This window comes from Urocampus carinirostris, chromosome 4 (assembly GCF_059441175.1).
Source record: "Urocampus carinirostris isolate Australia breed hairy pipefish chromosome 4, RoL_Ucar_1.0, whole genome shotgun sequence".
Taxonomy (NCBI): domain Eukaryota; kingdom Metazoa; phylum Chordata; class Actinopteri; order Syngnathiformes; family Syngnathidae; genus Urocampus; species Urocampus carinirostris.
Genome location: NC_142352.1, coordinates 34,648,062 through 34,664,984, shown reverse-complemented (window position 1 = coordinate 34,664,984; position 16,923 = coordinate 34,648,062). Strand labels below are relative to the sequence as shown.

At 37.3% G+C, this 16,923-nt stretch overlaps 1 protein-coding gene across 1 annotated transcript; it reads left to right on the top strand.

The window, feature by feature from the left end:
- Positions 1 to 7,627: 7,627 nt before the first annotated feature.
- On the top strand, positions 7,628 to 11,609 carry LOC148367410 (E3 ubiquitin-protein ligase RNF128-like). The gene has a single exon (XM_088334313.1). It carries the CDS (start codon positions 8,047 to 8,049, stop codon positions 9,124 to 9,126), a length of 1,080 nt encoding a protein of 359 aa, XP_088190439.1. The 5' UTR covers positions 7,628 to 8,046; the 3' UTR covers positions 9,127 to 11,609.
- The last annotated feature ends 5,314 nt before the right edge of the window (positions 11,610 to 16,923 follow it).

Below are 16,923 nucleotides of genomic sequence, written 5' to 3'. Positions count from 1 at the left end.
GGCCAAATCATCTTTTAAGGGCTTTTGTGTTCCTGAGAGGCGAGGATCACGAGTCGTAAGGCATTCCAGTTGAGTAGATTGTAGCCAGGGGTGGGGGGGGATCAAGTGAGGATCAAGACTACATGATGTCATTACAAACAAAACATTTTCACAAGAAAATCACATTTTCTGGAACGTAAAACAACAATACTAAGAGGGATGAAATCACCTTTAAGTAAGAATAGAAGATACATGTGTAAACTTAATTCAAGCCGACTCAAAGGATGTGAAGCCAAAGAAGGGGAAATTGAAATTGCACTTAGTATTCAAATCAGCACATTGCTTCACTTTGATAAAAAATAAGGTTTGATTAGATTCACTTGATGCCTAAAAACAAAGCTAAATGCAATAAATGGGAATCAGTCTAAGTTTGGATCACATGAGCATGGCGGAGTGGGCCCCTTTTTCAGCCCGGGAGTTTTACACTCAAGGTCGAAATTCAGGTATATGTATATAAATCAACAAAAAAAAAACTTAACCAATTGAATTCAAAGGGAAATTATGTCAAAATTCTGATATACATGAAAACATGCAGTGCTGTTCAAACATAAGAGCAGTGCAACGTGACTAACCAAAATCTCATTAGTTTTGTATATACTTTATCATTACACTTATTTTCATTCATTGTTGCATGCAAACAAGTTACCATCAGGTGCAGTAGATTCTAAGAAAACAACCAAGACCCAGCATTTCAAATAGGCACGCTCTGTTAACAATGTGGCAACAAATATCTGATTTAATCAATTTGGGGGAAGTGTCCTTGGGCAAGACACTGAATCCCTAATGCCCCCGATAGCAGGTAGTTGCCTTGCATGGCTGATGCTGCTATCGGTTAATTGGTGTGTGAAAGGGAAAAGTGTGAAACACATTGTAAAGTGCTTTAGGAGGTCTTCATTGACTTGAAAAGCGCTATATCAGTGTCTGAAATAACGTCTGCCCGGACGCCCTGGTCTTGCATCTTTTACGTCGGGCGTACAACTTACAAAACGTCTCTGCCCGGGTGGCCGACATTATTTAAAACCCAAAAGATTTTTTTTCAAATCATATCTATAATAAAAATAAATTTGCTTTATTCCGATTTCGAAATCTTTGTTCGGTTTGGAAATTTCGGAATTTTGGTTCTTTTGCCAATTACTCGGCAGCCAATCAGAAGCCTGCATCGAATAACTTTGTGCTTCCGGACGTTCCCGAGCCTTATAAGGTGGTGCATTTGCATATCATTTTCCAAAGTAAACAGAGAGCACAAGAAAAATGGATAAGTGGTTAGGAATCAAGCCAAAACCTCACCCCCGGAAGAAAGATTCAAAAGAAGCTAACAAAATTTATGACGCTACAAAACGTACATTTAAAGCATCGTGGAAAGAGGAGTTCACGTGACTTGTAGCTGACGACACACGCAAACATTGCATGAATGAAGATGAGTAAATACAGGTACATACTGATGGCAGATGGAAAACAGCGATGTCATATACACGCAATGAATGTCATAACTAGATTTATAATAAACTTAAATTTAAAGTGTTGTTCCGTTATATATTCTGATTATCAATCCTTAATACTTTGCAACAATGTTTTTTTTTTGCGATTAGTCGTCTCATTGTGTTTCAAGTTGTGAAAAGAGTTGCCGGCCCTGGTGTCCGGTAACTTGTTGTCATGAGTTTCGGACACTGGCTTAAGACACATTTGTTTTCTATAGATCAGTGTTTTTCCCAAAGTGAGTCGCGGGCGTTGTCTTGGCTTAATAAGTAAATAAAATATCTGAGGGTCATTTAACTCCTTAACAGTAGATGGCAATACTTCTCTGAAAATGTGAGTTGACAACCACCATTTCACACCACAAAAAATACATCTAAAGTTTGTTTACCTGTGTTAATCCAGGACAAACGCAGATAACGCAGAGAATATATGGTAAATGAATTTCATTATCTTGAAGACAAGCCTACTGAAATGAAGCGTTTTGAATTTGGTTAAAACTGCAGCTAAATGAGCATTAAAGGGAATATTATTACTTGAAGGGGTTTCTTTTTTATAAATATATAAAGATGTCAATGTATTTTACAATCTTTGGTTTAAAAGGCGCAATCCTTTCATCAGCATATTTCAGAAGTGTTTTTTCCTTGATTGCAGCTTGTAATCATAGTGCGATAGGGGGTCCTGAATTCAGACCAGTTGAGAGACACTGCATAGCTTATGAGTGATGTTGACCTCTTGTCTTCTTGTCCTTGATGGAGAATGATGAGCCTGGTTTTTACATGGCGCATGCATTTTGAGCCATCGCCCTGGCACTTGGTCCTGATGTACACCATCATCTAGAACCTGCTGCATTGGTCAAGATTTTAGGGCAGGTTGCTGTCAATTTGTATTTTCTGTTGATGCCCCTGCAACATCCATTGCAGCCTGGTCATCCTGGAAGGGGGATTACCTCACATGTGGCCACTTCTCAAGGTTTCTTCATTTTCCTCATCCTAAGGCTTTTGAATTTTTTCTTGCCCTCGTGTAGGTTTCAGATCAGGGGATGTTGTAATTGGAGGTCTGTGCAGCCCTTTGAGACTTTTGTTACTAAGGGCTATACAAATGAATATAATATTGACTTGAATAATATTAAAATGTCATTAACAGTTTCCTTTTTGTATACTTTCCCAATTTGGCTGAGTTAACCACACCACAACCATTCATATGTCCATCAGGAGGGAGAAAATGTGGCCCAAACTGTTGAGATATTAAAACGTTATTTAATAAAGCCATTGTTGCATTTTGTTTCAAATGATGTAGAATATTTGGACTCCACCACATTTTAATGCCAAACATGAAAATCGTTTCCCCATTGTTTGGGAATACATTTGTTTTGTTTAGAAAAGAGACCTAATTATCCGTGATCATAATATGTAGGGTAAGTAACTAATGTAGAAAAAAAAAAACATAAAAATTGAGTGTTGAAATTAAAATTGTTTTACCTATCCCGCCTCAGAACAGAAAATTTGGATCCAGCGCCAGAGCTAAACTGAGTTTGACATCCCTTCCATAGAGACACTAGACAAAATTGTGCAAAAAACAAACAAAAAACAACAACCGAGCGTTAAAATAGATATGTTTCTTTATTTGTTCATTTATTCTATTTTTGTTGTTGGTTTTTGATAAAAGAACAAACTATTATTGCTTTGAGCGTGGGAGGAAATATGTCAATAAATTGTCTCATAAATACCACCAAAAATGTTTTAGTCAACCTTTAGCTGTTTATTTTTATTTTTTTAGTACGAATATTTTGTTGTTCCCTTTTGTGAATTAGAGGTTGATGCTCTTTTGAATTACTTGTGCGGTGTCACTGTCTGAAACATGTTAGGACATGTTAACCCCCTAATCGAATTGCTCCATCGGTGGGCTCTCTATTCCCTTAAAGAAGAAAAAGACAGCAGACAGAGCAACATCGTTGGTAAGTTTCCTCTGTGACGTTTCATCTGTTTAATATTAACATTTTTTTGTGCCGAAGCAAATGTTTGAACAGCAATTTGTACATTCCAGATTAGAACATCCCTCATGAAGTTTAAATTGATCTGTAATGGATTTTGTGTTTGACTTCCAATTCTAAAAATGGAGACAAATTTTCGGGTAAAACCAAGGCATATTTTAAATGCCCCCCGCCCGCCCCCCTTTTATTTTCAACAGTGTTTTCTAGATTAAGAATGTTATATTTTTTTTAAAAATCGGTTGGTAATTCATCATACAATTTAAAATGGCCTATTAAACATGACCATGTTTATGTTTAGGCTGCATACTTCATTCTATGCTTGATTGTGATCACTAACTGATCAAACATACCAGAATAGCTGATCAAACATACCAGAAGGCACAGTAGATGAATGGATGGCACTTTGCCATGGTATTTTAGTAAAGGGTGTGAAAACCAGAATTACCTCGTTTGAAATCATCTTCATTTTGAGACCCTAGAAAAATTTTGAATGTATTTGGGTTGATTTGTGATGGTTAGGGCTATACAAATAAAAATGACTTGACTTAAAAGTGGTCAGCAAATCTCAGTATTCTGTGATTTTTGGGTCGATATCCTCTTGCTTTTTGTAATGAGAATGAATAACCTCCTGTGCATGCATCCTGTCCCTGTATTTTATCAGTGTGTTTTTATTAATTTAAGGTATTTATTTGTAAGTTGTGACAATTGGTGGAAAAAAAGGAACAGCCAAGTATCTGTAAACCATACAATTTTAGATTCTCGACCATCTAAAGTTGACTGAGCCGACAATGCCCTCTGGTGGTTGTCGTCGTTTTATGAACGTTCCTTTTGCTCTCAGCTCCTATTGAGACCACAATAGCAAAATTACTCAGTCAGCAACAACAATCGCACGAGAAATTATTTTTTGGGACCTCTGCGACTCAGTCGTGTTTACACTTTGTCTAAAAAAATGTTTTCCCATTTCATGTTTTCATTTAACTCATAACCTTTATAAGCTGTTTATAATATTTATGTACCGAATTTCCAGCTGAGGAATTGAAGAGGCCCGGGTTGAAAAGGTTAGGCGGCTCGATCAAAATATGGATATTCTCAATAATGTACTTGAAACATTATGACTACCCGTGGGCCAGTGGCATCATAGCCGACAAATTATCCAATATGTACAGAACAATTTCAAAGTATTTCCAGGCATTTTATATATTGTTAGAACGCTGAGTTCCTGCAGAGAGAGAAAAAAAGATACAGTTATATTTGCAGGCACGGTGAGCATTTAAGTCAAACAAGGGCTAATATACAAAAAAGATGGGACTCACCATTTCAGCCAATGTCCGGCACAATTTCATAATCCAATATAAATCACCATATTACATCAACAAGGGTGCAGTAAAAGTATTCCAGTATTATAGTTAGTCCAAACAAGCCTGACATCCATGTTTTTTTCGAATCTGGATGGGGGATAAGATGCCCCAAGCATTCTGTAGAACCAAGATCATTTTTGTATGTTCCAAAATATCGGCAATTATTCAAAAAGTCACCACATGGCACTTTTAGTTCGCCTGGACCTCTCCCAAGGAAAATTCGTGCAAACATACATGTATTCAAACTTCCATACTTTTGTGCTGCTAGTACCTAAACAGATTTTGACAGTAGAGAAGAGAACCTCAAAGTGTTGTCTTCAAAAAGAGACCAAAACTATGATGATATTCAAAATGGTTCAAGTACGGCTTCAGTTTTACTTTGGGTGCACCTTTTTAGGCGTTCAAGTAAAAATGCCAGGCACAGTTTTATAGGGTTGATTGATACTGTTTTGCCATTTTAACAACCACTCTAATGCTGTTGTTAGTGTGTTGTAAGAATATTCATACATTATAAATTTCAATTTCGATCCAATTTTAATATTACTTTATTTGCACAATTGATTGGATTTGCAAAATATTGTGCAATGAAAGGAGCAACTGCTTATGATATAAATGCACATTCAAAAATTCCCTCTCGTGAAAGATTTTATTTTTCATATATAAGGCGCACCAAAATATAAGGTGCATGAGATTAAAACAGAAGATGAAAAAAGTATAATTCATGGAACATACAGATTATAGAATGTGCCTTCACAACTAAAATGAATTGATTCATTCATAGATCATTACTGTTTGTAGAAGCATTTTGTTATAATTATGCATTGCCGAATTCATTTATTGTATTTCTAGCTCAATATAGGTGCACTGGATTATAATGTGAACTTCTCTGGCAAATTTGGGGTTTTTAGTTGCGCCCTGTTGACATGGTTAAACAGTATTTGTATTCTTTTGTACGTTGCTGCTTTTTTTGTTTGTCTCTCTTAACTTTTGTTCTGAAACAATCCTTTTCATTTAAGTATTTTGATTTTCATACTGGTAAAGGTTTTTACATTATATTGTTTACCCTGTTTTCACTTTAACTTCATTTTCAAAATATTGTGCAATGGAAGGTTTTGTAATTGTCAACTTGACATTGTGATAGTCGTATTTTTATTACATTGCTGCTTTTTTTGGACTGACTTTTTTGAATTTTGGTTCCAAAACAGTTGTTATAGAAATCTTTATATTTATTTTCTTATAATGATAAAGTTTGCATTGAAGTTATTTAATAAAAAAAATACAATTTTAGACAGTTTTAATCGTGATTATAAACCAACACAAGGAGGAGCTGTTCAATTAGTCAATGATCTTTAGATTTCCAAGCAAGACGTATAAGTACAGTATAGGATTGGTATTGATCAACACTACTCTATATTTACTACTCTGACAATGTTTAAGTCCAGGCTGAAAACAGCTCTGTTCAACTGTGCATACAACTGAAAGGGTTCTATCTGCTTTCTTCACTTTTACCTTATTTTAATTCATTGATTTTGTTATGTTTTATCTGTGGTTTTTATGCATTTTAAATTTTCAATGTCTTTTATTGTGTGTTTTTAACCTGTCTGCCATTTCTGTAAAGCACTTTGAATTGCCTTGTGTATGAATTGTGCTATACAAATAAACTTGCCTTGCCTTACTTGGATCGGATCAATACCAAAAATGTTAGTATCACTCACTCTTACCAGTTTGGTAACCTCAGCATTGCATCTTTACTTTTTTCCCAAATTTTCACTTGTAATTGATTTACCCGTGAAAGTAATACAGCATATATATTACATTGGAACCATGTATTTATATTACTCTGAAGCAAAAGGTTTTGATAAAAGAAAACACACAGTGGTGCCGGCATATCATTTAGTGTTTGTTCTATTTAACCCTTGTTGATAATATAAATACAATTATGAGTTTGTTTTATTTTTTTACTCAGTTTGGTTACACGTTTTAGCCAGAAGGTGGCAGTATCCATAAAGATAACATAGTTTATGTTTTTACAGTACAGTACAGTACAGCATTCTATATGTATTTATTTGTACACACTATGTGGACGAGGAAACAGACGGCACACATGTCTACATGATGAACATTTTTAGGTGGGCCATGGACATGGTTTCTGAAGCTCAAAACCTGAGGGATGAGCTGTGTATGAACAAGTATACACTGGATTTTATGATCTTATTCTTGTAGCAGTTCAAAGGTGAATATTTCAGGAATTTATTGGTTACCAATTGTTCTTGTTATCAAAAAATGTTAACTCCAGCTATGTCAACCGTGAAAACACAACATAGCTTTTCTTATATTCAGCCTTTAGATAAAATATTTAACACTTTTCCACTGTGGTTTCACTGCTCCAATTTAGTGAGGCAACTTGGAATATAGTGTGACAGAAAACCCCGTGTTCTCATTTATCAATGGAATCATCTTCTATTCTGTGTTTCTGTGTGTGTGTTTTGTACTTTCACTTGTCTGTAAGGGGAAACAAAGGCTGCTTGACAATATTTTTCTCATAGCAGAGCTTGATAAGTGAAGCTATTCAAACATAGTTAGCTTTACTTTTGTCAAGTGAAATTTCCGTTATGCTCCGAAACTATCCTCTCAACACAGATGACTTCTGTCTGTTTTACAAAACATGCCTTCACCACAGAATAAAGGAAGGAAACAGTCCAAACTTGAATAACCAGTTGAGTTGCTTTGCTCATGATTACACAAGCAAAAGCTAGCTTGTTTTATGACTCAAACACACCAGCTCTGCGCTTTGGACCTGTACTCCGAAAGTATTCCTTATCACGCACTTATTGCCGTGTGCCTTCTTTTAGTTCATATCCTCTGCAGTGGGAATAGGATAGGTGGAGGCTGCCTGTTTATTTCAACTTGTGAAATAGCAGCACCCTGCTCTGTCTAAAAAGTGCACAGCGTTCAAGGTTCAGGAAGATAAGGAGAGGTGAACGGCTGACGCGAAGCTTGTGTTATGTTACCAAAGGGCTCGTATCAGATTACTGCTGGCAGCAGGTAGGGTGAAAGCTGAGGTGTATTTAGATCGTCGTGCCTTCGAAAAGCAGGAACTGGGACTGAAAAAGGCGTGTTAAGGAAGGTAAAGAGCCTTGTCGAGCGCTTCCTGTTGTTTTGAATAGGAAGAACAGTGTAACCATGGCTAAGGAGACACAACAGAGCTGGTTGCTTCTGCTGTGTTTGTCTGGACTTTTTCATTGTTCAACCGCTCTGGTTTTTTGGACCGCTGTGGTGGATATCAACTATTTCATCAGCGCCAACCTGACTGTTAACAATGAATGCGAGTGTGGAATTTACGGCATCAACTCTCCGCTGGCCCAAGCTGCAGGTGTCATCGTCCTTCCCAACGCAGACCCTAGGGGCTGTGGACTGGATGGTATTCCAGTGTATAACAACAGCGCGTCCCCCTGGATAGCGCTCGTTAAAAGGGGGAACTGTACCTTCAGCCAAAAGATAAACGCAGCCAAAAGACAGGGAGCATCCGCCGTGGTGGTCTACAACAAGGACGGTAGTGGCAACAACACCATGAAAATGCTCCACTCCGAGGCGTTGGAAATTGTGTCCATCATGATTGGCAACGGTCTGGGCGTCGAGATCGCCGACTTAGTTAGGAACGGAACGCAAGTGCGGATGATTATCGATGCGGGGAACCCTCACGGCCCCTGGATGGACACCTACTGGCTTTATTTCATGTCCATCGCCTTCTTCATCGTGACGGCCGCCTCGGTGGCCTACTTCTTGTTCATCTCGGCCAACCGTCTCTACAACATGCGCATGCACCAGCGAGCTGAGAAGAGGCTCAAATCAGAGGCAAAGAAGGCCATCGGGCGCCTGCAAGTGCGTACCCTGAAGCGAGACGACGATGAGACGACCAACGACTCTCACATGTGTGCGGTGTGCATCGAGTCGTACAAGGCAGGCGAGGTGGTGACCGTGCTCACTTGCGAGCACATTTTCCATAAAGCCTGCATCGAACCGTGGCTGCTGGAAAAAAGGACCTGTCCCATGTGCAAATGTGACATCCTGAAGGCTCTTGGAGTGGAGAAGGAAGACATCACGGCCCAAGCGTCGCCACAAGAGGTCACTGTGGTCACGGTGGCTGGTGGCGAAAACATGTATGAAGTCCCACTCACTCATCCTCTGAACTTTGACCCTGAGAGACAACAGTATCACTATGACAACAGAGCCTTTGAGGAAGAATCTTCCAGAGGACACTGACAAGACCATCACTGATAGAAAATATAGTCCACTCAGAGTTGTGCTTATTTTGTTGGACAAAATGAATGTATCCCCTCTTTGTGTTAATACAGTGAACGATGCAATCTGTGATTGTCGTTTTCCTCCCCCTCCAAAGTCCTATTCTCAACTTTCTTTGGGCCAAGGCACACTTTATCAGTTGACAAATATCTAATAGTTGGCTTCAGATCACTTTTAAAAATGAAATTATATGCTACAATGTTGTCGGAGTTCTCATCAAATTGTCCTGAATAGTGTCATGATTTTGGAAACCCAGCTAAATAACTTTGCTGAGTCATTTTTTTCCCCATTTATTTGACCATTCAAGTTTTACCAGGTGTTTAACTTTTTTTTCAGCAAAATAAAAAAATAACAATTCAAAAAGAACAAAATTGTTTGTAAGAGGAAAGATTCTTTCCCCACTATATTTTTTTAATTTTTTGTTTAGTAGGTAAGCAAAAAATGCATGATTTGAAATTAGACAAGCTCTTGTGGCACAGAAGTTAAGGTCCTACGAAACACAAGTGTGATGCTGTTTGTGAAAGCACTGCTATTGATGACACAAAATGGTGACAAACTAACATTTGTTTCGAAACGTAACTCCTCAATTCATTTAATTTACACACAGATGCCAATAATGGCGCTAAAGTACTTTATCTTCCGGACTATATGGCGCACCTAAAAAACAAAAATTGGCCAGATATTTGAATGTACTCCCTGAATACGTATAAAATTGGAAATGCAGAAGGGAAAATGTCCATATTTTTGACGTTATTTTTCAACCTTCAAATATAACCAATATCATTTGCATAACTGGTGGCAATGGGGATCAAACCTGGATAGGGATGGTGAGAGTGCCGTATCCTAACAACCAGGGCACTAGGGATCTTGATTGCGTATGAAAAAGCAATAGGTCTAATTACACAATTTTTAGTCACAGCACAAGATGCACATTTTTGAGAATGGAGTAAACGGAAACGTATTTAAAAATTGGCATACAATTTTGTTTTACCTTTTCCAAACTTAAACAAAGATTGTAAGTGACAAATGTTGAATGCTTGCGGCAATTATTAAAACAACTTATTGACAGCTTAAACTATGAAAACAAAATGGCAACATAAAACTTATGATGTAGTTATTTAATGTCATTCAAAGTCCGATTCATCGACAGATTCACCAAAAAGTTATTTCCCTCTTCTGCTTTCAGGAGAATGTTCTGTTTGTCCAGTCTCTAACATGATTAAAAATAGTGTGATGTTGATGATATAAAACCTAATGTATTTTTAGAAAGGTGGTCTGTATCGCTAATAGTATAGTGAATAGGTTACGGCGCTATTCCCGACACAATCTGCGAATCTCATCGCTTCCAACGTATTGCAATTTTGATCAGCGATATATTTTGTCTTATCAATCAATACACAAATATGGTGCTCCATTATTTTGTGTAACTCTAGTCTTTTCTGTAGTTTCAAATCCATGCGCCTTGTAGCCCTGTGAGCCTTATAAAAGACTATTTTTGGGGGGTGCGGCTTATAATCCGGCGCACCTTATAGTGCAGAAAATCCAGGAACATTATTTTTCCTTTTGTTTTGAGTACCAACCAATTTACAAAGGTGCAGGGGTCCACTGTAACATAACAGGCTCTGCTGAAATACCTAAAAATGTACTAATGGTCCTGCTCCTTTTGTAAAAGGCTTGAAAGCCAATTAAGGGTGTGTTGTTGAAAACATTTTTTAGCACAATGAGTAAGGCGAGACATGTTGGAACGAGGGCAAGTTCAATTCTTCTTTACCCTCGTTAGGGCCAGTCACCGCAGTTCAGGGCGGAACTGCGACTAAGTATTAGATTATTTCTATTGGTCAAGTTCCGTCATCAAAAAGTAGCCTTTCAGGAATAGTGCCTATTTCTTGTTTTTGGCGAACATGGCAAACCACAAGCTGGGTTGTCAAGCTGGATTTGAACACACAAGATGGTGAACACACCCTTGGCTCGCTATGCAGCATGACTCATTGTACCGTGGTGAGAGCAGAACATCCCCAAAGGGGCTTCTGGGACTCCTTACCAACACAAACCATGGATACGTCTACATGTACTTGTTAGCACAATGGAACTACTTCCTTGTTGATGCTGTTTGACTTTATTAAGAAGTGGAAAGTCCACTGTAACATGGCAAGGCAATAAATGTCAAAGTGGACATGAGGCCTGTGATAAGGATGATTACTGTTTTTGTTTATGAGGGGTTATTATCTTTATGTGTTCTTGTTTTAAACTGACTTTGAGCTGTTGAGATTGTGTTATCATAAAATTGAGTCTTGTTTATATTGCATGTTTGTATGTTTAGCATATACATAAACATACGTTACAGGTATCTAAATGAATACCTGACTGTGTCTTTGTACAAATTCTTAAAGGACAAGCTCAAGCTCAAGATGCACACAATAAAGTTTTGGTAAAAATTTAATGTATATCTTGTTATCAGCGATGTGATGGCACTTTCTGTATTGGGAATCATTTAGTTGCAGATTTTAAGAGTTTTGTCGTATGAAATCATATTGATGCGTGTATGAAGGCAATAAATCCCTCAAAATGAGGCTGATTAACATGGCCGCTGATCAAAATTTTGTTTGTGTTGATGTGGAAGCAGACACACTTTGTTTTTTATAAATAGCAGTCAGTTCAACATTACTACACAATGACTTCTCTTTTAATGTCATTAAAAACAGCATTGATGTAATTTAATTGGGCAGTGTATTTAGATCTCGGGTTGTAGTTGCCAGTAATGGAGGAAGCTGGAAATCACAAGAACAGCTATTTGTAAAGTATACTGTTACAGTACAGTATTTTACTGCGGTGTTGTATTTTCCAGGATTTCTTGAGTACGTAATATTTGAATATAATTATTTTTCTTTTCACAAATATTAACCCTGTGAAAAATAAAAAACAAGCAACTAGTGAAAAACTTTGATTTGAATCGTATTCATTATCAGAGCATGGATGTCAAACAGATTAAATATATGACAACGATGTAAAATTCAGACACATCCCAAAGTACTAAGCATTTTACTTAGACTTAAACACTGCATTACATACGTAACACATTTAATTAAAACATTTTCTTAAGTTCCATATGGGAGTTCAAAGTTTACGTAAAAAGAGTTAGACTAAAATGACAAAATATGACGAACTTTTTTCCTGACAAACCCAAATAAAGAGATAATTCAGTCAAAGATTAATCGGCTGCAAATAAGAGTAGTAAGCGGAATATGCAGTAGCTCAATGTGCCCAAGTTTGACATGCATTTCTTATTAAAGGGGAAGTAAACTCAACTCTTTTAAAAAAACATTTTTTAAACAATATTTCATGTGCAACCTAACTTGTCTTAAGAGTCAGGCGTGGAGAGTAACAGAATATATGTAATGGTGTTATGTTATTAGGTCACCCAAAAAATGTAAATGCATTCCGTTACAGTTACAGAAAAAAAGACACAATCAAATTACAGGTATATTTAGTAAAATACCAATTAATTTCCAGAATTACATTTTTGTTTAAAAGTATATTTACATATACATAATGCGCGCGATAGATGAATTGTGTCTATCATAATTTAAATCACTGACGCAAATGAGACAAATAAGAGATGCAAATTACACATGACGTGAGCGCACATTGTAGTAACGTCCGTATCTGTTGCGCAGATTGTACAGACAGCGGACACACCTACCAATGCATGTTTTTTACATTTTGTTGCGGGTAAAGGAATTTTTTCTTGTTGTCTGTTTTAAGGCCCGGTCACACAGCGTATCGAGGCTGAATCACGGCCAGAAATTTCTGCCCGAGAAGCAGACGCGGTGGAAAATATGCAAAATTGGCTAAACCCGCTGTTTACTCGTGGTATGCCCACGAAACAGACGCCGGCGACTGTTCCGCGTCCTTATCGCGGGTAACCGCGGCTGCATCGCGTTTGACCGTGCTTACACGCGGTACACACGCTAATGCACGTGATAACACCGCGATACAGGCGCAGAACAAACGTGCTATGACCGTGCTCCACCCGCGATTACCCGCTAAACTTTCGCGTCCTACCCGCGTGTAACCACGTCTTGGCCGCGGCCGTAGCCCGTCCTAGCACGTTCGTACCGCGTCTTTACCTCGTGTGTACCACGTGTGCCACCCGCGGTTACCCGTGGTCTAAAGTTTTGAGCAGCGCAAAACTTTTTCGCGCGGCCAACCGCGTGTGAATTTCTTACCGCGTGTAAAGCACTGCTGTATCTCGTCTGTATCGCGATCTCAAAGCGTCCAACAGCGTCTGCTTCACGGGCAGAAATTTCTGGCCGTGATTCAGCCTCGATACGCCCGTGAAAGGCTGTGTGTGTCTTTATATTTTTTCTTCAACATAGCACTCATTTTATCTCATCGGTGCGAGCCTGCAGTTTTGTAAAGCTGTTTAAATGAAAATAAAATGATCTGAATTTATATAGCGCTTTTCAAGTCAATGAAGACTTCCCAAAGCGCTTACATGTGTGCATATTGAATAGCGCAGGGGTCAGGAACCTTTTTGACCCAAAGAACCGTAAAAGCAAAAAATGTTTTAAAAAAAATTGAGAGAGCCACGTCATACATTTTCAGACAAAATTGAAAAAACTGCCAAACACGCTCTGTAGACAAACGCTTGTTCTTCAGCACATTTTATTTCACTGTGTGTCATTTGAGGATTTAATCAAATGTATGAAATAAAAATAATGCCCAATCCTGTGTCCCAAATCAATGTAAATGTGCCATTTACAATTTGTCTTCCACCTTCAGGAAAGAGTGTTGAGGCAATTTTTTTCCATGAAATTTGTCCTTAATAACGGTTTCAAAACAATGTGCATGCAAAGTTCTTTTGTAAAAATGTCACAAATTACTGCAAACGATAAGCATATCGTCATATTCACTTTCGGTGTAGACTGTACTGAGCGAGAGAGAGAGAAGGAAGTGCCTTGCGCTGTGTGCAGGGATCCGCCCACCTGGACTGCTCACCTAATCGAATTCATTTGCCAGCGTTTTCATTCATCAGTTTGAATGGTTTCTTATCACACTATTGCATTAAGTTGCTTCGGCTTTATATGGACCAAAATCGGTATGAAATCACTTGACTTTGGAATGCCACAGAGAGATGTACAATAGTTACATTTTATTTCGGAGCCATATATACTCATGAAAAGAGCCATATATGGCTCCTGAGCCATAGGTTAGCCTACCCCTGGGATAGCGTATTTGTGTGCAAGTGATGCGTTCAATGACATTAAGTAAATTTGATTGATTGTTTTCTGTTTGTATTTTGCAGATAACTGTTGTTCAGAATCCACTATATGATCACTGTATTGTTATGTAGTGATACGGTTTTACATTATGTTTAAAATTGTTGTTAATAAGTAGACATTTTGTTCCTTGTTGGAAATTTGTAAAGTGAGCACTTGGTGGTTTTGAAACAATATTGGGTTCTTTATCTGCTCTTAATGTGAACCAAAGCATTAAATATCTCGTCAGCCATGTGAAAGAGAAAGTTTTATTTTGCCTAATAAGCATTACTACGCGGTTAAAATTTGAGCACTTTTTGTGTAGTACTATCTGACCTTGGTTTCCTCCAGTTATTTTTCAAGGTTACCTTGTTCTACTATCTTAAACAAAATGTAGGGTTTTTTACTTTTGGTTTAATTTGTCATTTATTAGCATACTTGATATTGGAGTAACAAAAGTAACTAAGAGTAATCAAGTTACATTACTACAATATTTTAGGATTGAGTTTATGTTGCTGATTACATTTTTAACAGGTAACTAGTCACTGTACCAGATTACATTTTTAAAGTAACTCTCCTAACCCTGTTAACAAGGTAGTCACATTAATCTTGTACGCTTAAAATGTGACAAACTGGTAAATTGACCAATTTGTATTTATCCTAGGGCGGGAAAAAATTGGGACATGTGATACTTGATTCAAATTCCTGTGAACACGCAAAAAATACGGTGACAAAAAACATAGCCACGTTGTTCAATTTATCTGCCATTTTCTTTCTGAATTGATAAATGTCAGTGGAAGGCTATTCATTGATTTCCTATCTATTCCAGCTTGAACAAATATTCATGCAAATTCTATAATTTATGGTATCACAGTTCAAGAAATCGTACATAAAAGCACACGTGTGCATGACTGGGAGTCACATCACCTTAATCGTGTACGATCAGGCTATTTTCCGCAACATTTAGATATAAATAAACCCGAGTAAGCAATTAAAATGGATGACAATACATCATAATGCAAATATTTAAAATAAGAAAGTTTTACCTCCCCACGGTATCTTGCTTCTCTTGAAAGGTCTGTCTTGAAAATGGCTTTGCAAGTATATCTGCTTTCAAATCTTTGTTTTCATCTCCTTCAGATATAGTGGGTTCACATTTTTAACATGACATATTTTGAACATTTTTCAAATTTAAAAAACTATAATGTAGCCTGGTTGATCTGCTAGCACTTCCTTCGCTTAACTCAAGTATCCAACAGTGTTAGGCACGTTACTTTAAAAAGTAACAAGTTATAGTCACTCTCTATTTCTTCCAAAAAGTTACTAACTGAATTACTCTATAGTAAAAGTAATTCGTTATAAAGAAAAGTGACTATTTTCGTTACTTTAAAAATAAGTTGTATGTTGAAGAATTTGACATTTTTTGAGTCAATACAAAACACCGTGGTGACATCTTTGACCACTTGAAGAGATGGGAATCCCGACTACTTTTAGAGAACAGTTTTTTTTTTCTCGACTAAAAAGAGTCGGTTCTTTCGGTTTACAAGCAGCTCTTTAGTTTTTTTTTTGTTGCTTTAATCCTTACCTTACCAATTATTGTGTAACATTATGCAAAGAACAACTTTAAAAGGGGGAAAATAAAGAAAAAAGGGGAAAAATTTAAAAAAAAGAAAAAAAAGAAAAGAGATTACAGCTAAAAAAAGAACGAACTTTACATTTTTATAGAAAAACATAACACTGAAAGACACAGGATATGTAATTAAAATGTATATGTCAAGTCAAGTCATGTTTATTTGTACAGCCCTTAATCACAAAGAGTCTCAAAGGGTTGCACAGACCAGAGATTATTGCAAACTACGGACTATTATTAGACCATCCCCTGATCTAAAACCTACATGAGCGCAAGGAAAAGCTCAAAAACCTCAACATGAGGAAAATGAAGAAACCTGAATAATCCCCCTTCCAGGATGACCTGGCTGCAATGGATGTTGCAAAAACATATAATAAACAGATTTTGTCAACATAAATAAAGGTTATTCAAATGCTATGAAATAGAAGTGTGTGTGAAGATTTAAACGTATATAAATCTTCAAAAAAGCAATTTTATCATTGTTTATGCTCAACAAATTTAAAGTCAACAACACATAATCCTTCCAAAAATGCATATTGCCCAATCAAAAGAGAAAAAAGGCGTCTCGGACAGAACCAGCTTTGGATTGGTGGGTAGACGGCTCCTCTTGTTCACTTCCAAGAGCCAGCTCATAGACATGTTTCTTTTGTGAACGACACGAGTCGTTGTTCTGTAAAATTTAGGGCTCACATTTTTGTGAATCGGCCATCATTCGCTCTTTCTTTCTGCGCATTAATAAATACAATATACGTAATCACTATACAACTATATGGTAGTCGTTATTCTGAATGAGGACATGATCGGAAAGAAAATGCGCTGCTGAAAAAAACAGCGTCAGGTGTTCAGAGCCACTCCACAGATGGCGTTCTG